The 27,928-nt window shown below is 35.1% G+C and overlaps 3 protein-coding genes across 5 annotated transcripts in view; 1 reads left to right on the top strand and 2 right to left on the bottom strand.

Annotated features, from left to right (window-relative positions):
* The window catches only part of LOC125669368 (uncharacterized), an 18,783-nt gene extending 18,061 nt beyond the window's left edge, over nt 1-722 (bottom strand). For both annotated transcript variants that reach the window (XM_048903837.2, XM_048903838.2), the window contains exon 1: nt 68-722. In XM_048903837.2, the coding sequence (XP_048759794.2) occupies nt 68-530 (463 nt within the window). In that variant the 5' untranslated portion in view covers nt 531-722. The remainder of the gene's footprint in view (nt 1-67) is intronic.
* LOC125669458 (60S ribosome subunit biogenesis protein NIP7 homolog) lies at nt 715-4,312 on the top strand. Its single transcript, XM_048903960.2, has 5 exons — nt 715-824; nt 2,233-2,319; nt 3,075-3,213; nt 3,511-3,651; nt 3,879-4,312. Exons 1-5 carry the CDS (start codon nt 769-771, stop codon nt 3,996-3,998), a joined length of 543 nt encoding a protein of 180 aa, XP_048759917.1. The 5' UTR covers nt 715-768; the 3' UTR covers nt 3,999-4,312.
* Nucleotides 4,253-27,928, bottom strand: LOC125669322 (DDB1- and CUL4-associated factor 17-like). Of its 2 annotated transcripts, XM_048903829.2 has the most exons (14): nt 27,796-27,928; nt 26,823-26,884; nt 25,360-25,401; nt 24,936-25,029; nt 22,814-22,956; nt 18,953-19,028; nt 16,514-16,606; nt 14,006-14,113; nt 13,633-13,732; nt 10,943-11,079; nt 10,619-10,728; nt 7,086-7,269; nt 5,589-5,753; nt 4,253-5,206 (listed from the first exon to the last, which is right to left on the bottom strand). In XM_048903829.2, the coding sequence occupies exons 1-14, from the start codon at nt 27,901-27,903 to the stop codon at nt 4,820-4,822; spliced, it is 1,809 nt and encodes a 602-aa protein (XP_048759786.2). In that variant the 5' UTR covers nt 27,904-27,928; the 3' UTR covers nt 4,253-4,819. The 2 variants fall into 2 exon arrangements, with proteins under 2 accessions (XP_048759786.2, XP_055997457.1); XM_056141482.1 differs by lacking the exons at nt 4,253-5,206; nt 5,589-5,753 and adding an exon at nt 5,769-6,223.

Raw genomic sequence — 27,928 nt, 5'->3', positions numbered from 1 at the left:
ACCATATAACTTGACTAAAACTCTGAGGAGTGTCTTAATGTACTTGGGATGAGAGACATCTAGTTACCTTTTCTGCTGGAAGACTTGGAGTTGATGTTGTAACTATCTAACTGTTCATTCTGCAGTTGGGGTGCAGCGTCTGGCCCTTCTTCCCCGACCTCAGCATTTGGAGTGGTGGGCTGACTGACGATGGGATTTGTAACCCCAAGGTCGATCCTGTCACTTATATTGCTAGATGTGGGGCGTACATTCGACTCTGCTGTGAGTAATCTGAAATGAGAGTCTTTGAGGCTATTGATGACAATGTTGTCCGTTTCAGATTTATAAACCGTGTTCTCTCGACTCTGGATTTTTTTCTCGTTCAGCAACAGGTTGTTATTATGTGTGAGTTTGATGACAGCCGTGTTATCAAGGTACATCGACATGCGATCGCTCATAACCCCTCCGAATTTCCTCGAATCTGTTTGGTTTTGACCTGTGTCGAAAGTAACCGTACCAAAGCCCTCTCTCATGTATGCATGGGTTGTCATGCTGCATTTTTATTTTCCCCCTTACATAGTAGTATTTACGTGAAATTTGCCTGTATGTCCTAATATTTATACTAAGACACCGCTTTTTATCATCTTGTTTGCGCGCCCATAGCAACCGTTCGGAACCCTTCGGAATTATTATCTGACTTTCGACCTCGATCAAAATAAAAATTATTCGGGTTCGGAAATCATTTTATTTTTGAGTAAATGTAAACACGTGTTAATTTACTGTGATGAGATGAGACCTCTTACTGACGAAGAAACGAAGACTTTCTTTGATAAACTTTCAAAATAGTAAGTTGTGAATTTCATAGTACACAGGTCATAAACTAACTCTAAAATGCGTCAAGCATAATTATATAGCTGGCAATGTAGCATTCACATTATAGGCATTTAAAAAAATAAACCATTTCATTAAAACCCTTATCCTACTCATACATGTACGTAAAGGGGAGAATGTGCTCCCCTTACCCTCTGCTCGTGGTATTGTAACATAAATTAAAGTATTAATGGTTCAGGAAATATTTCAAATATTTTTGATTGAACAGGTTGGGAACACTTCTCCTACACTGGGCTACAGCGAGATATTCTCACGAAAATGCGATTATCCCTCTTTAGTGAGAGTAAATATATCCCGTACAACCGAGAAAAACACTCATGGATTACATCTCTTCGTGCTTCACGTGAAAAGAAGAAAAAGTGCTAAAATCCCTGATACTTTAGTATGCAAATATATCAATCTAAAACAAAAACACTCATGATGTGCATTGGATTTCAGACTGCTACCCTCTTACACAACAACTTTGATATGCAATTTGTTGACCATGTTGTCAATTTTATAGAGATAATTCACGTCATGCTGAGTGTGTGTTGCATATATTCAGCGTTGCACGGGATTTGCCATTATTTTCAATGTTTTCATTATTACGCCAAAACACCTGTTTATGGTAATGTTTACTTTCTTGCTAAAGATGGATAATCACGTTTTAGTGAGAATATCTTGCTATAGAGGAAGTGTTCCCAACCAGATATAGTGAGATATTCTCGCGAAAACGTGATTATCCCATACAACCGAGAAAAACATCGGAGGAGTACATCTCTTCATGTTTCACGTGAAAAGAAGAAAAAGTGCTAAAATGTCTGATACTTCTGCAAATGTATTAATCAAAACAAAAACACTCATGATGTGCATTGGATTTCAGACTGCTTTCCTCTTCGTCTTGTGCAGCAACGTTGATATGAAATTTCTTGACTGTGTTGTCAATTTTATAAAGACAATTTGCGTTATGTATCACACTTATTCAGCATTGCACGGAGTTTACCATTATTTTTAATCAAGACAACAAACACAGGTCTGTTTATGGTTATGTTTACTTTCTCACTAGAGAGGGATAATCATGTTTTAGCAAGGAGATCTCGCTATATGGGAAATGTTCCCAACTTGTTGAAATGCCTATGACACTTATCACCTAAAGTTTGCTTAACTTACGTAGCTTATTTACTTGCATTGCCTTATCATCATTACATTCCATATCAAGATTTTATTGTACAATTTTGATCCGAAGTCGAAATACCAACTCTTTAGAGCCTAAGTATCGACTTTCATAAAATAAATTTCTGTCAATGCCCGATTGAACGTACAAATGAATATACTGGACCAGAATATGTCACATTTACTAATTGTTCAAATTTCTTAACGTAGCATTGGGGAGAATATAAAGCTGTTATTGGACAGACCAGATGGATCTTACTGTTTTAGACTTCACCGAGACAGAATATTTTACGTCAGGTTAGTGAACACATTCTGCACAAAGTTGGTGAACATTTGCAGACACTTCACCGAGATTTGTTTGAGAACATCTACTCTACATATATATACTTACTGGGTCAGAGGTTGTGAATATCTTTGAAATTTTAGATGTATATACTTACTGAGTCAAAGGTTGTAAATATCTGTGAAATTTTACATGTATATACTTAGTCAGAGGTTGTGAATATGGACACAGAGTGGGATAGGGAATATATACACACAAGTTTTACTGAGATAGATGTCATTTCAAAGTTAATTTAATAGTTATCTTCACTGAGAAAAAATATTTAACAGATGTAATCGTGATACATATATATAATTGTATCTATATAGATTATAGAGATATACACACACACAGGTTGGTGTCCAAATGATGAATGATTCAACTGGAAAAATATTTTAAATGTGTCTTTTTCCAGTAAATGTTCAGATATTATAAACCATGCTACTTGTGTGCTCATTACACTGTACAGATATATTGCTACTAAATCAAATCTCATCACGATTCCTAGAATGACAAGTCCTATCTACTGATAGCAGATGTACAGTTTTGTGAATGACAGACAGATTTCAAACATTTTGAACATGTTCAATTTAAAATGATGAGAAAGCTACTGGATGAAAGTCAGAGTAAATGTGTGTATTGAGCACTGATCTTGTTAATGTTACAAAATATCCCCGTCCCACTAGCTCTGTGTCTCATTCTGACATTGATTCTGTACATATCATCGCAGGGAGGACTTAATGAAGAAAGCCGGCAATGTTTCCAGAAAAAACCTTCTTAGTATGGGCACCTGTTTTGGGAAAATGACAAAATCTGGAAAATTTCACCTACAAATAACAGCCTTGGATTTCATGGCTCCCTATGCAAAGGTAAGGACAGAAACCAAAGACATACACTGCCAGACGATATAAATCATTTCTATGTTTGTGCATGGTATTCTGTTTACATTCACTGATATTTATACACAGAATATGGACTGTTTATGTTGTGTTTACTGTAGCACAAGATCTGGCTGAAGCCCAGCGCCAAAAAGTCTGATATTTATACACAGAGTATGGACTGTTTATGTTGTGTTTATTGTAGCACAAGATCTGGCTGAAGCCCAGCGCCGAGCAGTCTGATATTTATACACAGAATATGGACTGTTTATGTTGTGTTTATTGTAGCATAAGATCTGGCTGAAGCCCAGCGCCGAGCAGCAGTTTGTATACGGCCATCACGTCATGAAGTCTGGTCTGGGCCGAATCACAGAGAGCACTTCACAGTATGAGGGAGTGGTGGTCTACAGCATGAATGATCTCCCCTTGGTAATTATCTCTTTTGTATCTAGTGCAACAGTCAATTCAGCTACAGTGTATAATTAGTGTATTTCTAATTGATTTTTGGGACAGACAGAACAAAAACTATATGCCCCCAAATCTCCCGATTACAGGGGCATAAAAACGTCCAACCTCTATGCTCTATTAACACACATACATGCACACTCACATCCATGACAATATGATTTGTTTTGAATCTTACACTCTGTTTGCAGGGTTTTGGAGTGGCAGCTAAATCCACACAGGACTGCCGCCATGCTGACCCCATGACCTTGGTGGCATTTCATCAGGCGGACATCGGAGAATACATCAGAAATGAGGAGGCTTTATTATAGAAACAAGAATTCCCTTTGGATTTCAGACATGTGATACTGGTGTTGGAAGCGAACCTAATGCAGTGTGCAGCTGATGAAGGAAAATTCCTGGATCACAATTTCACTCTGTTCAGCTGAATAAGACATTGTTTGGATCAGGATTTATTTCGATCCAAGGGCTGGATTGATGTGATTCTACTGATATAAGGAAACTTTACAACTTTAGAATGTGTTTTTTACTGTATGACTACTGAACATCATATATACACACAAGAAAAAATTGATGTTTTATTTCCAGCATTTAATATAAAAATAAAACGGTATATAAAACATAATATGACTTCATTCACATGTCAAGCTAAAATTTCTTAACCAATTCTACCATTGCATAAAAGTAGGTCATGAAGACCTTAGTTTGATATTGCACAGCTACACAAAGTGAGATATTCATGCAAGAAAGCAGTCAATATTTTTCTAACAGTAAAATTAGCGACTTTCAGTTTAAAAACACCAACTCCAACACAGTTCCTTGCATTCTGTCAATATGTTTAAAACTAGCAACATCCTTCACTACAATCTTGGTACCTGTCAAAAAATAGGTGTCTCTGTGGGTTGCAATTCCTTGGGACCTTTTCATTTCTGCCCTGACTGTCTCTACGTAAGACCTGTTCATTTATGCCCTCGAGTCCATAGACACGGAAGCATTCTCTGTTGCAATTATCTCCACGGTAACACTGATTGGACACCAGGATTGTTTCGGTCACTCCTTTGTCCAGAGCTTGCCTGGGGATCTGTCGGTGATTACTCGCTTACTAGCATCCTTTTCTTTGTCTGGACTGTTTCTATTTCTCCTTTGTCATTGGTCTTCCTTTTCGTCTGGGGGTCTGTTGCTGGTCATGTGACCTCTTCTCCCTAGCCCCGCTCTGTCTCCTTTGCCTAGAGGAAATGCTGGGGTCACTCCAATCCTCGTCCAACTCTCCACTGCCTCGGCGTCGCTGGCGTCGATAATGCTGGGATGTAGATGAGCTGGTGTCTGCCTGTGTGTTTTCAGAATTTCCAGATTGATCCAACCGAATGCTTCTCCGTGGCTTATGCCCATTGTCTGCCTGCCCATCCCGATCTTCCTCTTTTGCATGCAGTCTGTATACCACGCACGCAAACTCTCCATTAAAGGACTTTACAGTCTGCACCACTGTGTCAAGGTCAACATGTATATGATTTTCGTCGTACTGTAAAAAGAAATTGCCCACAATATATGCCCATCCTTGACTAATACCGTATAATTGGAATTTTTAATGAGACACAAATTTAGCGATTTTTCCATTAAAATGGGTATATATATTTTGTGAGAGCTAATCTTGGCGACTTTATAATTCCAGGAAAGACAACTATTACCCCTGACATGGAATAATTTGTTACTACGTTTCAATTTTAGCAATCTCATCACTCTTGCTAATTATGCCAAAATTTTAAATCCTTGGTAAAAAATTCTGCTTATACAGTTTCAAACACTTTGCAAGTTACCCCCCTACCCCCCCCTTTAAATAATGCAGTCTGACACAATCGAATATTTCTTACATTTATCCTAAGTACAGAAACATACCGCCTTACCATTGACTCATTGAAAGGCTGTTTTAATTGAACTTCCTTCACATTTTTTCCTGTACTGTTGTCGTGGAATCGAAGATAGCTTTCTGTGGAATCGTCCGATATTGAATAGTCAGCACTTGTCCAGAGAAGGTCTAATTCATTCTCATAATCCACATTATGTATACACTGAAACATATATATAATCCACATTATGTATACACTAAAACACGTGCATAATCCACATTATGTATACATAAAAACACATATACATGTATAATCCACATTATGTATACCCTGAAACACATACATAATCCACATTATGTATACACTGAAACAAATATTATCCACATTATGTATACACTAAAACACATATATAATCCACATTATGTATACTCTAAAACACATATAATCCACATTATGTATACACTGAAACACATATAATCCACATTATGTATACACTGAAACACATATATAATCCACATTATGTATACACTGAAACAGATATAATCCACATTATGTATACACTAAAACACATATGTAATCCACATTATGTATACACTAAAACATATATAATCCACATTATGTATACACTGAAACAGATATAATCCACATTATGTATACACTAAAACACATATGTAATCCACATTATGTATACACTAAAACACATATATAATCCACATTATGTATACAATAAAACACATAGAAAACTCATTCTCATAATTCACATTACATATATACTGAAACACATATATAAAAAAAAGAAATAAAATTACATAAGAAGTGAACCAATCTAACGGAAATTAAATTCTTTGATCCACTCACCTGCGATCGCTAAACATAGGGCCTATGTGTAGCGATCATAAGTGATCGGATCAAAGGATCTAATTTTAATTAGATTGAGAAGTGAACTAACATCTGATTATGGTACCGTTTCTCTATTTGTAGATCGGGGGAGGGGGGGGGGGCAGGAATGTAGTCCATCAAATTATACAGTAAAATACAGTTATAATTTATAAAAATTCCAGGGCTAGCGAAAAAACAATTCATTATCATCAAACTTCACTATACAGTAAAATACGGTTATAGTGAACCTCCAGAACCAGCGAAACACAGTTTCTTCTAACCTAACTTTGTTATATCCAATAAAATTTTTAGCATTTTTCTCTCATATGGGGAATTATCACTTTTTAATAAGCTTGAATTCTTTATAAGAGTGTTCAATATAAGGAGAAACAATTTTGAAATGAGATGAATCCAATGACAATCAAGTCCTTGGATCCACCTCCAAGTTCACAAGTTCGATTCTGTGACAGGCTGTAGGCTTAATATTTCATGAGGTAAAATATTTGTATTTTGAGGAAAAATCACATGTCCATGTCATCTGGAAGCATTACCATTCTTTCATTGGTTAGTTCAGTTTGTGGGGAATTTCAATTTGCGGGAATATACATTAACAATGACTACATTAACCCACAGGACACAACGTAGACATTGAATAATCTGAACATTTAAATGTACCATGTTTGGGAGTTCGAAGTCCATGAGTAGCATCGACCCGAAGGCGATGCTCCTAATGTGTCGCCCTGACGATGAGTAATTGTCGTAGGGAATGGGCCGGCCTTGCTCCTCTTTCTTTAGGTCAATCGTAAAACACTTTTCTATCATGCACTCTGTGACATTTTTCTCCTGAATCCTATACACACTGAAAACAAAATTCAAAACGTAAATCAATTGTTTTGGAAGTACATATCCTATCTATCAATCTCTCTGTCTGTCTATCACCCTTTTCCAATTCCAAGGCAATAAAAAATATTTACATGTACCCTACAGTTCAAACTTCCGCCAGAGTTCGTTTGCTTACAAACCAAACTCTTCCACTTAGGCATTATGGGATAGCGATTTCTTAGGCCGTGTATACTGTGACGTCACTATAGAATGACGGAAAAACATAACGTCAAACGTGAACAACTTTCAAAACAAGAACGTAAACATCAAGTTCATTACTTTACACAATAATTTGAACAGAGTCTCCCTACTTTTTAATGATCTTTTGATCATTTTATGTTTAAAATAAAATCCATACTTTTATATTAATGCTCTTAATATCAATATCTTCAAACTTTTAACAGCGAGCTACTTCTTTAGTGTTACTTGCCTGCGTGATAATCGCGGACTCGCAATATACAAATCTGTATATTGTGCTGCATCACATAGGAGAGGTCTATTCGTAGGTGACGTAATGAGGCCTCGACGGGGAGTTTGCCCTACAGTTATGATATCTATATGTGCAGTACCTGAACCGGTCTACTTTCCCACTTGAACGGTGAATGCACCGGAGAGAACAATGAACATATGGGAGTGAACGGTGAGCGCATGATGAACGCACGCAGAGCAAACGGTGAGCGCATGATGAACGCACGCAGAGCAAATGGTGAGCGCATGATGAAGGCACGCAGAGCAAACGGTGAATGCAATTTGGTGAACAGTGAGCACACAGTGAACGCAAAAAAAGTCTACTCATTCGGTATAAATATATTTTGGATTTTTCTCTTGGATTGTACTGATTTTATAAGCAGGTAGGGGATATATATATGAATATATCTGTTTGTTCATTTTTGTGCATGTATTGGATGTATATTTCTCATCAACTGATCGTAACTTTCACATCAACGCACGCAGCAATCATGCACAAACAAAAGAAATTTTTTTAAGTACATTGTTTACAGTTTTACATTTACAGACACAAGTATACATGAAAAGTAGAAAAAAAATATAATATTTAGAATTCTTGATGTTTTCATAAATCATGAATATTGGTGCGTTATCTCGGTATACTACATGTATTGCATTTAGACTTAAAATATATAGTATTTAATTTTTTAATACAAGAGTATAAACAGTGTATATGAAGTAAAGATAGTCTAGTAATTAGCGCCAAGAATTTACAGGTGTACATTCAAGATTTAGGAGCGCGGTCGTTGGGATTACACATGCAATTAAAAGCATCTCCGAAAGGAGTCAAGATAAATGCATTAAAGGGACTGGTTCACGATTTTTGATAAAAATATTTTTCATTTTTGATGGTAAACATTAAAAATATAACTCATATAATATTGACAGCCAAAATTTTGACCTTCTGAATGCAAGAATAAAAGAAATATTTTAGCCTTAAATCTGTGTTATGTAAACAAAGACTCAAGTCTTTTTATGTATACAAACAAACAAGTGAAATGTTGATTTGGTAATATAAAGCATCTTAATTTTGCATAGTCACAAATTTTAACTTTTAGATTACACATTTACCCCAAAAATGCTTGAAATGTGAAAGATATAATAAACTTAGATTGATATCCATTTCTTTTGAACATTTCATAAACAATAACATACCGCAATCTTTGTTTACAAACCAAATAATACACTCTCTAAAATGAGTTTCTGTGATAATGTATAACCTTAATTTTTATGTGAACTCTGAAACACATTAGACAGTAGATTTTGATCATCAAAAGTGAAAAAGAAAATTTTGGGGAAAATCGTGAATCAGTCCCTTTAAACAAACAACATGAGTAGTATAGGTATCGCGTGTTGACACCTGAATGCTTCTAAATAGTATAAAGGGTTTATTCCCACATAGATTTTTAAGTAATTCACTTTATTGCAAATATATGTATACAGGTGTAGTATATCGACCTGGGGAAATAATCCAAGATATACATATGTAATGTACATACAAAATAAATAGTATGACCATGAATTTACATTTAGATTGTGCAATACATTTATTTGTATATTTTTGATGCAGATAAAACTGTTTATTGTACTGAACTATACATATATTATATGTGGGACAGAAGTGTACGAGAAAACTTGCGTCTTTATATCAGAGACAAACAATACAAAAGTTTCAAATTTGGGGAAAGGAGTAAATACATTTACAAACTGAAACTGCCTCATTTTTTACCTTCACCACATGTACATTTGTAAACATGTGTAAGGGTTGAATTCATAACTGCAGGCTCTTACAATTTTCTCTCATTCAGAACTTCTCCCCACTTTTTAACCAAAGAATATTTATGTTTTGTAATAATAAAAATGATTTATTCTATTCTTTAATACATGTATTGGTGAGTGATCTGCAATTTTCCTAGAATTTTCACAGTTGATAATCCTTACATTTGTACTATATGTATATGAATTAAATTTCTGATATAATAAAAGTTTACTTCACTCTTTCGCACATGTTCCTTTTTCCTTTTTGCCTTGCTGTGAAAATTGATCCTTTAATTTTGGAGTTCCGAATGACAATGAATGGTGAACGCACAGTGAATGATTTGTGAACACGTGGTTAACACAAAACTGTACTAAACAGAGAGTGCACGGTAAGCAAACGGGAAAATGGTAAAGTAGAACGTTTCAAGGACTGTACCTGAGAGTTATGATATCTACAGACCTGAGAGTTATGATATCTACATGTACCTGAGAGTTATGATATCTACAGACCTGAGAGTTATGATATCTACATGTACCTGACAGTTATGATATCTACATGTATCTGACAGTTATGATATCTAGAGACCTGAGTTATGATATCTACATGTACCTGACAGAGTTATGATATCTATAGTACCTGAGTTATGATATCTACAGATATGAGAGTTATGATATCTACATGTACCTGACAGTTATGATATCTACATGTATCTGAGAGTTATGATATCTACATGTACCTGACAGTTATGATATCTACAGACCTGACAGTTATGAAATCTACATGTACCTGAGGGTTATGATATCTACAGACCAGAGAGTTATGATATCTACATGTACCTGAGAGTTATGATATCTACAGACCTGAGAGTTATGATATCTACATGTATCTGAGAGTTATGATATATATAGTGCCTGACAGTTATGATATCTACAGACCTGAGAGTTATAATATCTACATGTACCTGACAGTTATGATATCTACAGACCTGAGAGTTATGATATCTACATGTACCTGAGAGTTATGATATCTACAGACCAGAGAGTTATGATATCTATAGTACCTGACAGAGTTACTATCTATATGTAAAATCCTTCCAGATTCATCAGTACAAAACATTGCCCGGTCCTCTTCCATTCCTAGAGTTTTAGAGTGCAGTATCCCATTGTCTGCCTGTTGATATTAAAAAGATTTTTCAAACTTTAGAAGATATGAAATACTTTTACTTATTTTGAATATATCTACTTTTGAAAAATTGCACATGTCAAATCCAACCTATTCTTATTCCAGGCTGTCTGTGAACACACTACTAGTTGTCCTGAGGACAAAGACTTTATGAACACACTACTAGTTGTCCTGAGGACAGAGACTCTGTGAACACACTTACTAGTTGTCCTGAGGACAGAGATTTGACATGAAATGATCCGTCCTTGCGTTTGGGTGTGTACATGTAGTGCCAAGGGTAGCCCCCCACCTCCAGACTGCTCTGATGACAATGGACCTGGAAAAGCACAGGCGGTTCCTCTACAAATACAAATAATTTTACCACAGTTATTGCAAAGATCAAAGGAATGCCGCGGTCATTATCTTACGATATACCTTCATACGTATTAACTGATAATGAGAAAATTGATATACAGTGGAGCCTCATTAATCCGGACACTTTGGTTCCCAGCTAAATCGTCCGGATAAATGAAGCATCCGGATAACTGAATCGCATATTTTCTATCTTTACCTAAGTAACCAATATGCTTACTTTATTGATGCGTAGTGAATTAAACACATTCTATCATTGGATTTAACCATTTGTATTAGTAAATAAATTATGATAATGTTAACATTGAAATATACGCGTACAATGTATTTGCCTATGCTTATATTGTACATGTATATTAACACTACAAATAAATACCGGTATACAAATCTGTGTACTGTATGCACTAAAACAAATAATGAAGCACTATATGTAACTATAAATAAATCGTTAGTAACTGACATAATCATTTACACTTGAAACATTTCACCAGTTTTACTTCTTATAAATGCCGGTCATTTCCATCCGTCATGATTCACGGGTTCGGAGGTCTGTTAAAACAATCTTCATCGTCCAAAGTTGATTTAAGAAGTTCGTGTTTATCATGTCAGTGGACAACATTCTCTAACCAAAATTCCATCTGCCAGAGTTTATATTTCTTATTCTATAATTATCCAAGCCAATATCGGGAGAACAAAATCATTTAAGCTCGGAATATTAAGACCGCCTACTGCTTTGATCTAGCCATGCACACCTATTATTATCATGATGCGATAATAACGGAACAATACATGGGTAAAACCATGCAACATTACGGGTATATACAAAATTTTCATTTTCATTTTCCTTAAAATGGAAATTTTCTCACTTCTACCGAAAGTTTAAAAAATTGAAAGCAATAAAGCTCTACAACATCGTAACAAGAATCAATCGTAGACAAGTACATTCTACATGCGTGACATTCTAAACATTAAAAACTTACTACAGATGTACATGTGCATGGACATACATGTATATTTCACGCCAATCTACATTATAAAATCCAGAATCTATAAGTATAATCTACACTCTTTAGATTTGAATAAGCCGATATCAATTTACGAATCAGTACAACTGATATATGTAGCAGTTCGATAAAACATACCATTACGGTATGATGTTTAATTCATTAATACTATTAGACTATTGATTAAGACTATAAAATTATATGTTACAGATTTATTTACAAAATTCAAAACTACATGCGATACAGATCTTATGTGCAAAAAATGGCAATACAATGTCTCAATCGGCACGTGCTATCTAACTGACATATCATCACACACCAACTAATTAAAGGGATGCGTTGACAAGGTACAGGTAATTGCTTCAATTAGACAGTTTGGATTGTTTTCTTTACAATTTAAGCCTTGCTAAAATTGTCCGACACAGACCTTCCCTCAATAAAATTACCGTCCGGATTAACGGTATAATTTTCAATGCATTTTAAGGTTTTGTAGTAAAAAATGACCGTCCGGATCCGGAACACGAATTTCCAGATTAAAGATGCAAAATAACGTATAAAAATTCCGTTCCCTAGAAAAATCGTCCGGAAGGTGAAGCGTCCGGATTACCGAGGCTCCACTGTACATCTCGCTTGCTCTTTGAGTTTTGCTACTGCAACAATAAAGTCAATGACTGATTATTCAGTTTTATAATCATAAAGTCAATCAATACACTGTATATGGTGTAAAACAACATCGTAAGTGACTGAAGAACATTTGTCATTCAGTATAAACCAATCATCTGCATTCCGAGAGTGATACACATGTAAACTGTGCACAGATAAGTTTTTCTTGAACCGTTTTGGAAACTGCCATGATGTCAGTGACCTAATTCGTAGCTATGTAGGAAACGATCGGCTGTACATTTCTAAGCCGTAGTAGAATAGAAATAAAGTTCTTGTTTTCGTGTATGTTGCAGGATAACTTCCTTGGTCTCGAAATGTTGTGTGAAATATAAAAGTCTCGGCTAACGTCTCAGCTTTTATATTTCAAAACAACATTTCTTGACTTCAGATTGATTGATTGATTGAATATTGTTTAAAGTCCCTCTCGAGAATAATTCACTCATATGGAGACATCACCAATGCCGGTGAAGAGCTGCAAAATTTAGGCCTATGCTCGGCGCTTTTGGCCTTTGAGCAGGGAGGGATCTTTATCGTGCCACACCTGCTGTGACACAAGACCTCGCTTTTTATGGTCTCATCTGAAGGACTGCCCTTTAGTCGCCTCTTACGACAAGCATGGGGGTACTGAGGACCTATTCTAACCCAGATCCCCACGGGACTCTTGACTTCAGAGGTTATTCTGCAACATACCTGAAAACGCGATAATTATTTCTTAATTCAACAACTACTGCAATATCACAATAAAAGAAAATTAACACTTCATTTTCAACAGTTTCCTTAAATATGACTGAAAATAAATATCATGTCCAATATCTCAAAACTTTCTTTGTTAAAAAGTAAAAAAAAAAATGCTGCAAGAGGGAACAGCCATTACCTTTGATGATAATGTTCAGTGGTAGACCAAAAGGTTGATTTCCACAGATCTCATTCTGGTCTGGAAGCTCTGTGTAAAGTTCAGCTTCATACTGCATGTACTGTACAAAGAAATCCAGAATCAATCCGGAGCCACAACCATTTTATCTGTTACTGGGCAACTCATTACTGTCAGGTTTCAGGTGGTAGATAAAATTACAAGATACCTCCTGTAGGACTCATTACTGTCAGGTTTCAGGTGGTAGATAAAATTACAAGATACCTCCTGTAGGACTCATTACTGTCAGGTTTCAGGCGGTAGATAAAATTACAAGATACCTCCTGTAGGACTCATTACTGTCAGGTTTCAGGTGGTAGATAAAATTACAAGATACCTCCTGCAGGACATACTCCATACTGTGGAGTTTGACTAATCCAGACGTGTGCATGGTGGTCAAAAAACCGCAAGAAGCCATCGCATCCACTGTGTCCTTCCCAAATACCTGCAAAAACCCAACATCCAAAATCCAACATTCAAAAATAGCCAACATCCACAAACAGACAAAAGTCAATCAGAATCGTGCATTGTAAAGCAGTATTGGCCTATTTAAGTTATCAGCAAATGAATATAATTTGTTTATTCTACATATCAGCAGTTATGAGCAATATTTGTGGATTCAAGTTATCGGTGATATTTATCTATACGAGTTATTAGCAGTGTTTGTCTATTTGAGATATCTGCAGTGTTACTCTATTTGAGATATCTGCAGTGTTTGTCTATTTGAGATATCTGGAGTATTAGTATATTTGAGATATCTGCAGTATTAGTATATTTGAGATATCTGCAGTGTTGGTCTATTTGAGATATCAACAGTGTTGGTCTATTTGATAAATCTGCAGTATTGGTATATTTGATATATTAGTAGTGTTAATCTATTTGAGATATCTGCAGTGTTTGTCTATTTGAGATATCTGCAGTGTTGGTTCTATTTGAGATATCTGCAGTGTTGGTCTATTTGAGATATCTGCAGTATTTGTTTATTTGAGATATCTGCAGTGTTGGTTCTATTTGAGATATCTGCAGTGTTGGTTCTATTTGAGATATCAGCAGTGTTGGTTCTATTTGAGATATCTGCAGTGTTGGTTCTATTTGAGATATCAGCAGTGTTGGTCTATTTGAGATATCAGCAATGTTGGTATACTTTAGATATCTGCAGTGTTGGTTCTATTTGAGATATCTGCAGTGTTTGTTTATTTGAGATATCTGCAGTGTTGATTCTATTTGAGATATCTGCAGTGTTGGTTCTATTTGAGATATCTGCTGTTTGTCTATTTGAGATATCTACAGTGTTTGTCTATTTGAGATATCTGCAGTGTTGGTGTATTTGAGATATCTGCAGTGTTGGTGTATTTGATATATTTGCAGTGTTGATCTATTTGAGATATCTGCAGTGTTACTCTATTTGAGATATCAGCAGTGTTGGTTCTATTTGAGATATCTGCAGTGTTGGTGTATTTGAGATATCAGCAGTGTTGGTCTATTTGAGATATCAGCAGTGTTGGTCTATTTAAGATATCTGCAGTGTTGGTGTATTTGAGATATCTGCAGTGTTGGTTCTATTTGAGATATCAGCAGTGTTGGTCTATTTGAGATATCAGCAATGTTGGTATACTTTAGATATCTGCAGTGTTGGTTCTATTTGAGATATCTGCAGTGTTACTCTATTTGAGATATCTGCAGTGTTGATTCTATTTGAGATATCTGCAGTGTTGGTTCTATTTGAGATATCTGCTGTTTGTCTATTTGAGATATCTACAGTGTTTGTCTATTTGAGATATCTGCAGTGTTACTCTATTTGAGATATCTGCAGTGTTGGTGTATTTGATATATTTGCAGTGTTGATCTATTTGAGATATGTGCAGTGTTACTCTATTTGAGATATCAGCAGTGTTGGTTCTATTTGAGATATCTGCAGTGTTGGTGTATTTGAGATATCAGCAGTGTTGGTCTATTTGAGATATCAGCAGTGTTGGTCTATTTAAGATATCTGCAGTGTTGGTGTATTTGAGATATCAGCAGTGTTGGTCTATTTGAGATATCAGCAGTGTTAATCTATTTGAGATATCAACAGTGTTTGTCTAATTTTTTTTTTAGATGTCTGCAGTATTAGTCTATTTGAGATATCTGCTGTGTTTTTCTATTTGAGATATCAGCAGTGTTTTTCTATTTGAGATATCAGCAGTGTTGATCTATTTGAGATATCAGCAGTGTTGATCTATTTGAGATATCAGCAGTGTTAGTCTATTTGAAATATCAGCAATGTTAATCTATTTGAGATATCTGCAGTATTAATTTAGTTGAGATATCAGCAGTACTTGTCTATTTGAGATATATGTTGTGTTCGTCTTTTTGAGATATCAGCGGAGTTGGTCTTTTTGAGATATCAGCAGTGTTGGTCTATTTGAGATATCAGCAGTATTTGTGTATTTGAAATATCTGTAGTGTTGGTGTATTTGAGATATCAACAGTGTTGGTCTATTTGAGATATCTGCAGTATTGGTCTATTTGATATATCAGTAGTGTTAATCTATTTGAAATTTCTGCAGTGTTGGTTCTATTTGAAATATCTGCAGTATTGGTCTATTTAATACATCAGTTGTGTTAATCTATTAAAGATATCTGCTATGTTGGTGTATTTGAGATATCAGTAGTGTTGGTCTATTTGAGATATCTAAAGTGTTTGTCTATTTGAAATATCATCAGTGTTATCAGCAGTATTTGAGATATCAGCATTGTTTATTTGAGATATCTGCAGTGTTGGTCTATTTGAGATATTAGCAGTGTTGATTGTATTTGAGATATCAGCAGTATTTGAGATATCGGCCTATCTTGGTACACTTACTGTTTTCGTAATTTCGAACATCCCAGTGAACTTGAGAGGAAACACATCAAACAATGCCAGGACTTTGACGACAGTCGGGTGACCGGATTCAACCTACGTATACACAGAAAGAGTTAAATTGTTGTAAAGACAGAGTGGCTAGTATACTCACAGAATGGTATTACAGAAGAACATGCTTATAACATGTGATGAGGATTCGTTATAATCATAATTTCCTGTATTTAATATGTTCATAATATGTTTTAAAACTACAAAGACTGAAAATCACTTCGCTGTAAATGTAAAGTCAATATAACTATGATCACTGAAACTGTGTTTTACTGTATAGAATTTTCCTAAGGCAACAGTGGACACAAAATCATAAATCAAGGGTATAGAGGTTACATTGTAAAGTGATTTTGTGTCAACCAGACGGGTTTGATTACCAGTGGCCAGAGATCAGGTGATAGAGCACCTGACTAAAGATTCTGGGGACCCGGGTTCAAATCCTGGTCTGCTCCGTTGCATTTCACCCTTCCTGTTACAATTTCAAGAATTCAAATTCCAACAATCATTCAGGTAAATTATGTTTGTCATTAAATGAAGGCTAAATGCCCCTATTCGTGTTCTCATGAGGAGAAATATCGTGCAAGTAAGATTTCTGAGTTATTCAAATCAGCTCCGAGAACTATAAAGACAACTCTTACATATCAGTCTATGGGGAGATAACTCTTAAATATCAGTCTATGATTGGTTGGATCTTTGTTTTACGCCCTGTCGAGAATTTTTCACTCATGCTGAGATGTCACCAGCTGTAGGTGAAGTACCACAAATTTAGACCTACGTATAGCACTTAAAGACCAGCAGTTGGGTATAAAAGCAGCCAATCGGTGAAAATGGTGGAATATATGAATTTTCTGGTCACATTCAGATTGCAGCACTTATTTTGCAAAAATAAAGATTAAGCTGTTGTACTGAAATCTTAAAATGGGTATGCTTGTTCCCCTCATAACTGTGCATATATTGGTCATATCTATTTTAGATATAAATTCTCATGAAGTCATGAAGAGATTGGCAGTTTGTGGGTGTGATTATCTTCTGTCATTGTTTACACCGGATGTTGACTCACATATTGCACGAGCATGCTTGTCTAGTTCTAGATAAGAGGGATTGCACCAAAGGAAACATGTAATCAAATCACTGTACAACGTGGAAAAAAGTACTTACTCATATATCATTGGTAAATCCAGATTTTATTTTTTAATTGTATATAATCACATTCCTTTAAAAAAAAAATGGTTAACTTTATAAAATTAACTCGTTAGGACTGTTCAGTCTGATCGCTATTTCAGAGTTTTGCAGGATTGCTGGTAACTTTTCTCGAAAAATGTCAAGCATGGTGTTTGTCTGATTAAGCAACAATCTCCTAGGCCAGTTGTGTAACTCCCATTGTCTCTCATCAATGATGACAAATATGTCCAATTGTTCAACCATCGCTCTAAAATTACTCTCAATCTGGACTCTTACGTGTGGACATTACAATGTCAAAAGAGACAATCACAGATAGTAGGTCTCCAAATATCATAATGGACAAAGTGTTTCATAATAATCCTTCAATGCACATGTCCTCCATTGCACAGCTACAATTTCCCCCCAAATTCTTCTCATAATTGAAAGGTACCAAGAGGAAAATCATAAGTATTAGTATATCAAATATACCAATATTTGTGTATATTATCAAAAAAATACATGTTTTAAAAGACATGGATAAAACAATGATGAATTCATCTTGTAGTTCCTAGGGTGAAGTTTTGTTTAAGTAAACACATATCCTTTCAGTGCCTCACAGATCGAGCAGAGTGGTAGAAAAATGTGGGAAAACTTTAGTTTATTTTGATAAATCATGCCAGTCTCCCTGTTCAAAATATCGTCTGCTACAGAGTACGTGTAGAGTCAAGCATCAGACTGCTGCTTATTCTGATAACACTGCTAAGCCCTGCCCTCTTGCCATATATGCTTAATTACTGTAGGGGTGTAAATTTTTCTAGGTTACTCCCGGCCTTTAAGGGTGTAGCAGTAAGGGTTCTTTATCGTGCCAACGCCTGCCATGATACAGGACCTCTGTTTTTCAGGTCATTAGAAAGACCCATCATTCTCAATTCCAATTGTCAAGCGTTTGGTGATGGAGCAATCACTACCCTTACAACCTTCTGGTTACGAAGCTCTACCACTGAGCTACCATAACTGGTTACCAGTCTAAGGGAAGATAACTCTTACTAATAAGTCTATGGGAAGATAACTCTTATATAATCAGTCTATGGGAAGATAACTCTTACATAATCAATCTATGGGAAGATAACTCTTACATAGTCAGTCTATGGGAAGATAACTCTTACATAATCAGTCTATGGGAAGATAACTCTTACATAATCAGTCTATGGAAAGATAACTCTTACATACCAGTCTAACACAGCCTGATAATTTGTGTGTTGATTTCACAACAATGGAACATCCAGGTTCATTCCAGCTTAAATCTCTGAAGGGAAAAAATAGAACCATCAAGATGAGATATTGTGATAGTGTTAGCAATAGATGGACCGAGCTTGCGAGGTCCGTCCGTGACAAAAAATGAGGTCGTCATATTTTCCCAAACAAAGTCTATAACTTTTTTATTATATACTTTCAATTTCATTTAGAAGCTAACAATAATTTTATTTTTAACAATTTATTTATTGGTTTAACTGAGTAAAAGATGAAAAACACGAAAAATGTGAATATTATCGGCGTAGAAATTTGATTGTGACGTAATGTTTGCGGGTCGGAATGTTTCCGAGCATATATCGTGTGATATATGCCCGCAAACTTTTAAAGCAAAAAGAAGAGATGAAATTGAAAGTATATAATAAGATAAAATATGACATGATTAATAAATTCATCAGGATGACATATTGTGATAGTGTTAGCAATACCATAAAACTTGATTAATATATTCATCAGGACGACATACTGTGATAGTGTTAGCAATACGATAAAACATGATTAACACATTCATCAGGACGACATACTGTGATAGTGTTAGCAATACGATAAAACATGATTAATATATTCATCAGGACGACATACTGTGATAGTGTTAGCAATACGATAAAACATGATTAACACATTCATCAGGACGACATACTGTGATAGTGTTAGCAATACGATAAAACATGATTAATATATTCATCAGGACGACATACTGTGATAGTGTTAGCAATACGATAAAACATGATTAACACATTCATCAGGACGACATACTGTGATAGTGTTAGCAATACGATAAAACATGATTAACACATTCATCACGACGACATATTGTGATAGTGTTAGCAATACGATAAAACATGATTAATATATTCATCAGGACGACATACTGTGATAGTGTTAGCAATACGATAAAACATGATTAACACATTCATCACGACGACATATTGTGATAGTGTTAGCAATACGATAAAACATGATTAATATATTCATCAGGACGACATATTGTGATAGTGTTAGCAATACGATAAAACATAATTAATACATTCATCAGGACAACATAACGTGATAGTGTTAGCAATAAGATAAACATAACATGATGTACAGGATCATTCTATATATACAGAACCACAAAAGAAATATTGCCCATACATGATGCCGATAAAGTTAAAGTAGATTAAAGATTTTGACTCATTTATCATTCAATATTTATTGTCTTAATGAAATTACGGCAATTTTGATTGGATGAAAAATTTGTTTAATTTCTGCATTAAAGAAAACCTTATTTTGACTTCATGTTGTGTATTGATACATCATATGAATTCGAAAACAAAATCATGTTTTAAAACACTAATTAAATGATAATTAAATAATAAGAAATGATTCTTATAATTCTTTTCTTAATGGTGGTATCATAGGGAAAATTGGACGGAAAACTTCATAGCGCGTTGCTGAGAAAGTTTTCCTCCAATTTTCCCTATGATACCTCCATCAAGAAAAGAATTATAAGATTCATTTCTTGAATAAGATTTTTTTTTTTTGAAATGGAGCATTGAACTTAATATTCATTACTTACTTAATTTCCCCTTCTGAACCATAGACCATTAACATCTAGTCCCCGAACCTGTGTCTTTACATTTATACATTTTCTTATATATTGATATTATATATTATTATACCTCAGAATGTTTTTGCTATATAAATGTTAGGTGAATAAATTTGCTATTTCTTCTGGATAACGCTAGCCATGAAATAGTCTCTGAAGTATCTCACCCTAGGGAAATAGTCTCGAAACTATTTACCGGATGCCATATTTTCCCGCGTTTTCTTTTCTGTGATGTCAAAGTCTGATAACCACTCGGATCACCTCGGTCGATTCCATTTAGGCTAATGCCGAATGTTAGTTTACTTCACTTTGGTATGTCTGACATAAGTAAAGTCTACGTTGGCATAATAAAACACCTATTTACTGACTATTTCAGACAATAGCAAGTTTATTGTCTACCTCGACAGCAACTATTTCCCTCGGCTGCGCCTCGGGAAATAGTTGCTGTCTTGGGGGACAATAAACTTGCTATTGTCCTTATAGCCAGTAAATAGGTGTACACTATTTACCTACCTAATTTCTTAATAAAGCCTTTGATGTACCAGTATAAACATACTCGTAATATCTCCTGAAACGGACGGGAGATTTCCAGAATCTAACGGAAAACTCCAGCATCAAATATGTCTCCCATCAGGAGTCGTAAATCTCATGATATCTCCCGAAACGGACGGAAGAATCCCGGAATAGAGCATCAAAAACGTCTCCAATCAGGAGTAAATCATCTAATCCCATCATTAAGAACCAAATTTAGAATGATAAAGAAAAGCCCCTTCCTGGTGAAATTGAATCCTGTGTTATTTTCAATGATTGGATTACACTAGCATTGATCATCAGCTGACCAGAGGCTTGTGATGGTTCAGTACAAGGCTATGACTAAAATTCTTTGAATGTGCTTTATGCTTTTTCAATGAATCAGTTTTAGGAATTTAGTGTGCCTAGATCTACCTACTCTTAAGTACCTCCAACCAGCTCAACTGCAGTACACAGAATAAACATTTCTGTGACGGAATCCCTTAGTTATGTATTAATACCCAATATATATATATTATTACTACAGTAACTTGATCCGAAGAGTCGGATCACGTCGAGTTGACAGGCGCGGATCATCAGATCACACGAGACGCGAAGCGTCGAGTTTGATCTGGTGATCCGCGCCTGTCAACGAGACGTGATCCAACTCTTCGGATCAAGTTACTGTAGTAATGATAAATTTATTACATACCTCCTATGCATTTTAAATCCACATTTACATGATACTAAATGTAATCCAAATTATCAAAAATACAGACATACAGTGAAATTATGTTTTGTGTATGCAGTTTTGTTTGTGACGCGGCTAATATTTTAAGCAAAAAATGTTGCGTTGATGCATTGTGACGTCATTGTGACGGCATCAGTTTCAGAGGATACTGATATGGAATCAGAAAACCACAGTGTGGTGATCCGGAAAACCGGATCACACACTGTGAAATCCACAGTATTAACAAACGATACATTGATGGGTATATAATAAAAATAAATATCCTAATCATCATAAGGCCAAAAATATCAATTGTGTGCTTCGTACTACATGCTGTGCAGAAATAGGGTAGGTAGGTATGTAGATAGGTAGGATTAAAAAATTCTATTAGGTGGATGAAATATGTGTAGCATTAAAAAGGTCTGTGACAAAAAACACACATGATACTATGATATTGAAATTTTGTGTATACTAAAAACTGCAAAACCATCATTACATTTTGATGTCTTATATTTCCATCAACCAAGAGCAGATAGTTTAATTACGATAATTGGATCCTGATCCTGAATAATTAAGGCTGGGGATAGAAAAATAAGGTCACGAAAACAGAACCACACAATGATTTGTTTATGCCCAAGAGTCAAAATACAATTTATAATGATGGTTGACATTCATGGTATATAAATGTTTTACAATTCCACAGTTGTTTTAATAGCTTCATATGCTGAAAAAATGTAGAAAACAAATCTTCTGGAAATGACCCCCAAGCTCCTGATTTGGATCCAGGACTGTATTTCACGTGTGCGACATTTCTTTTGAGATTCCGTATACTACTACATGAACTAAAGAAATTTCTGTTTTCAAAAGAGGTTGATTACTTTACAGACACAGAAACAGATAATTTCTGAATGCCCCTCAATAGTTAATTAAAACTAAATAATTAAGAACTTACTTGAACTGACAGTGTGACCTTGGTGACAGGTACACCTCCTCCAGTAGATTTCCACTGAACAAATCGTACCTCATCAACCAACATTTACCCACAATGCAGTAGAAAGAGGGTCTTTCACCTTTACAAGGCAAGGATAACGTCTCCTGAAAATAGAGATAGCTTCTCCTTAAAACAAATCACATGGATCCACAGTTTGTATGGTTCTCTGCTGAATTAAATTCTGAGATAAATAGAAAAGCAACCATACTGTACCGAAACTCACTATCAAGTATATGAATGAATTAATCCAGTAGGTTAAACAAGCTTCTTGTCACAGTTGATAAAGACTCATATCAATAATAATAATAATAATAATGTGCGGCATTTATATAACGCATTATATAATTTGTAATTACTCTAAGCACTTTAACAATGTAAAATGTAAAACATGATAAGATTAATCAGAGCATAAAATATAACATCCAAATATAATAAAACAATTTAAACATTACGAGTTCATGTGACAAACCAGCCTTTACTTTAAAAAAGAATATATTACAAAATATGGTTATAAGATTTCCTAAAAAGATATGTTTTGAGGTTTGTCTTAAAACTTTTGACAGTGCCACATGAACGGATGTCTATCAATAATCTCCAACAACCTAATACTGGTCAGTATGTAGAACCAGCCATTAGACACCCACATTATTTCTAACTAGACTAATACTAGTACTTATATATAGAACCACCCTGTAGACATTCTGGTTATTTCTAACTATATAGAACCACCCTGTAGCCACTCTGGTTATTTCTAACTATGTAGAACTACCCTGTAGACACTCGTTTTTTAACTATCTGGTACTTGAATGTAGAACCACCCTGTAGCCACTCTGGTTATTTCTAACTATGTAGAACCACCCTGTAGACACTAGTTTTTTTTAACTATCTGATACTTGAATGTAGAACCACCCTGTAGACATTCGTTTTTTAACTAACTGATACTTGAATGTAGAAACACCCTGTAGACACTCAGCTTATTTCAAACCACTTTATATCAGAATGTGATGTTATAACCAGACTGTAATACTGTTTTAGACATCAACTAAAATTGGCAGACAGCAATCCAATTATACCGACTGGACAGAGTTCTAGTTATACAGAGGTATTACATGTTTTTTATGTTGACCTATTGACTGGACAGAGTTCTAGTTATAAAGAGGTATTACATATTTTTTATGTTGACCTATTGACTGGACAGAATTCTAGTTATATCATACAGAAGTATTACATGTTTTTTATGTTGACCTATTGACTGGACAGAGTTCTAGTTATACAGAGGTATTACATATTTTTTATGTTGACCTATTGACTGGACAGAGTTCTAGTTATATCATACAGAAGTATTACATGTTTTTTATGTTGACCTATTGACTGGACAGAATTCTAGTTATACAGAAGTATTACATGTTTTTTATGTTGACCTATTGACTGGACAGAGTTCTAGTTATACAGAGGTATTACATATTTTTTATGTTGACCTATTGACTGGACAGAGTTCTAGTTATACAGAGGTATTACATATTTTTTATGTTGACCTATTGACTGGACAGAGTTCTAGTTATACAGAGGTATTACATATTTTTTATGTTGACCTATTGACTGGACAGAGTTCTAGTTATACAGAGGTATTACATATTTTTTATGTTGACCTATTGACTGGACAGAGTTCTAGTTATACAGAGGTATTACATATTCTTTATGTTGACCTATTGACTGGACAGAGTTCTAGTTCTATCATACAGAGGCATTACTTTATTACATGTACTTATCAGGTTTGTTCCCGACTGTCTACAGAAATTTGTCAAGTTTAAAGGAGAGACAAAGTGTATAGACATTAACAACCTGTAGACAGTCAGTAATATGACTAAATGTTTCGTTTTGTGAAGGACCAGTATGCTTAATATGTAAATATGTATAGTAAGAAAGAAATACAATTAAAAAGACATTCTGAACGCCATGTTGCCACCTAAATTTTGCTACTCAATGTCTGAAGAAATTTTTACCACAATCACATAACACATTTCATCTAATGACAGAGCATCATTCTATTCCAAGGCAAAACAAATTGTTTATGTCAACTTACGGGTTGTATAGAGGCCTCTAATGCTGTCTCAATCTTCTGGTCCTGGGGGGTTGAAATAGAGTGAAGGTAAACCGGCTTATTCCCCTTCCCGTACCTACAAACAGACAGGTTATACACATCAACTTTTCTTAATTTACACAAATTAAAGATTATGTCTTGTAAATATACATATCGTCTTATTTTCTAGATGTAAGTCATAGGTAAAAATACAACATACATGTAGAGTAGAAACCATTTATACATGTGTTAATACAAACTGCACTGGGTTATCAAATATTACCATCTCAAAAACACCTGTTCACTGGGACCCAAACTAACCTGCCAAAACACTCAATGTAAATCTAAGACGTACACACCATAACACTCAATGTAATTCACAGATTTATCCATCATAAATAACACTCAACATAAATCTCACACTTACCCGCCATAACACTTGGTGTAATTTTCAAAGTACAATCTCCCTCTGGAAAAGAAATAAAAATTCATCAAATAGAACTTAATATGACAATGATTACACAAGATATCAACTACCCAGAACTAGGGGTGCAATGATACGCTTGCCTAACAATACGACACGTATCATGATATAGACCTGATGATACGACACATATCATGATACAGACCTGACAATACAACACGTGTCATGATATAGACCTGACAATATGACACGTATCATGATATAGACCTGACAATACGACACGTATCATGATATAGACCTGACAATACAACACGTATCATGATATAGACCTGACAATACGACACGTATCATGATATAGACCTGACGATACGACACATATCATGATATAGACCTGATGATACAACATGTATCATGATATAGACCTGACGATACGACACATATCATGATATAGACCTGATGATACAATATGTATCATGATATAGACATGATGATACACATATCATGATAGAGACCTGATGATACAACACGTATCATGATATAGACCTGACAATACAACACGTATCATGATATAGACCTGACAATACAACACGTATCATGATATAGACATGATGATACAACACGTATCATGATACAGACCTGACAATACAACACGTGTCATGATATAGACCTGACAATATGACACGTATCATGATATAGACCTGACAATACGACACATATCATGATATAGACCTGATGATACGACACGTATCATAATATAGACCTGATGATACGACACATATCATGATATAGACCTGATGATACAACACGTATCATGATATAGACATGATGATACGACACGTATCATGATATAGACCTGATGATACGACACATATCATGATATAGACCTGATGATACAACATGTATCATGATACTTTTAAGATGCTATGAATACTAATAACTGAACAATGACACTGCTTTTGGTATCATTTAATTTTTGCACCTTACTGTTACAACTGCATGTTTTTCTTTAAAAATTTCAAAACATCAACATGTCAGATCTTCTGTTTTCTTCCATTGCACGGAATCCAAAATGGACCCATAATGGAGATTTATGAGTTGCAGAGGGAGAAATAATTCAGTGGGATGGTCACTGAAAGCTTTTTTCACAACAAAATTTTAAAGCCAAAATCAGGCGGTTCAAATTAGTCCGGTCCGAGAATACCAAACCGTGGTATAGTGTAAAGTATCGTGAATTGAACTGCAGCATAATATATTACTGCGATATACCATCTCACGGTTAATCGTTGCACCCTTACCTAGAACTTGATATGACAATGATGAAATCAGAAATCAATATTGTGATAGCCGTCTCCTAACATCATAGTTATTCCTAGTGGGTAGTTTAATGATGACAACAGAAATCAATATTGTGATAGCTGTCTCCTGACATCATAGATATTCCTAGTGGATAGTTTAGTGAATCTTACCCTTCAGTCCTTATGTCTTTGTTGGAATATTTAGTCCAAACATCTTTGTAGACATAGTTTTCCTGTTACAGAAGAAAAACGTTTATAAATCACAACGATCGTCAAACTGACCAGGGAATTCTGGGTACTTCTATCTAATTCATCTTATTTCCACTGCAATTCTTTCGTTCATTTGTAAGCTTTGAGATGACCACTTGTGAGATACATGTAAAAGCTTACAGAAAGTAGAAACTAACTATTTAAAACGACTTATGAAGGTGATCGGAGAGGAAATAACATATTTTGGATAAATTACAGGTTCTTTATTTTTTCATTAGGTACCAGGTAGAGCGGGTATGTACATAAGATCTATACACACTATCACAGGAGTCAGCAGTTTTATCTGTAAGGGTCTACAATTTAAACAACAACCATTGAGCTTCTCGAACTCGTAAAGCTCAGCTGTGGTTGTTTACACTGTAGACCTTTATACAGATAAAACTGCTGACTTCTGTGACGCTATCCACACTACAGATTCCCGATATAGGTTACATTTCAACATCTCTCATATCAATCTAAAAACTCCCTTGAGCTTATGTTTCCATCGACATGCTGAGTCATCTCATTTTATATCTTAATTAATGAGCAGTATTCTGGTAGGCTCGAATGTATCATGCCGATTTGTACGTCTGAGCACGGGGGCTCGTCACGAAATTTTTGTCATATTAAAATTTGACATCGTCCATTCTATATATTTACACGTGTAAATTTATATAGAATAGAGACTAGAGAGGGTCAATTCGTGACGAGCCCGTGGTCTAAGCATGTATCCACGGGCATTGGAAGTTAATGTAAATATATAGTATGTGCATGTATAAAAAAAAAATTATACATGCACATACTATATATTTACATAACTTTCAGTGCCCGTGCATGTATCACTTACTGAGCAGTATTCAAGTGCGTTTGAATATTTGTCATTTTATGAACTTACGTCCAACAAAAGTCTCTTCAATATATTGAATTTCGATCTCGAACTTTGTCTTATGCCATATTCTCTTCTTTTAATCTGTTGATAAGCATTCAAAGATTTCTCCATCATGTCATGTCGGTAAGGAGTGAAAATG

This window comes from Ostrea edulis, chromosome 1 (assembly GCF_947568905.1).
Source record: "Ostrea edulis chromosome 1, xbOstEdul1.1, whole genome shotgun sequence".
Classification (NCBI taxonomy): Eukaryota; Metazoa; Mollusca; class Bivalvia; order Ostreida; family Ostreidae; genus Ostrea; species Ostrea edulis.
This window is presented reverse-complemented; position numbering and strand designations above follow the sequence as displayed.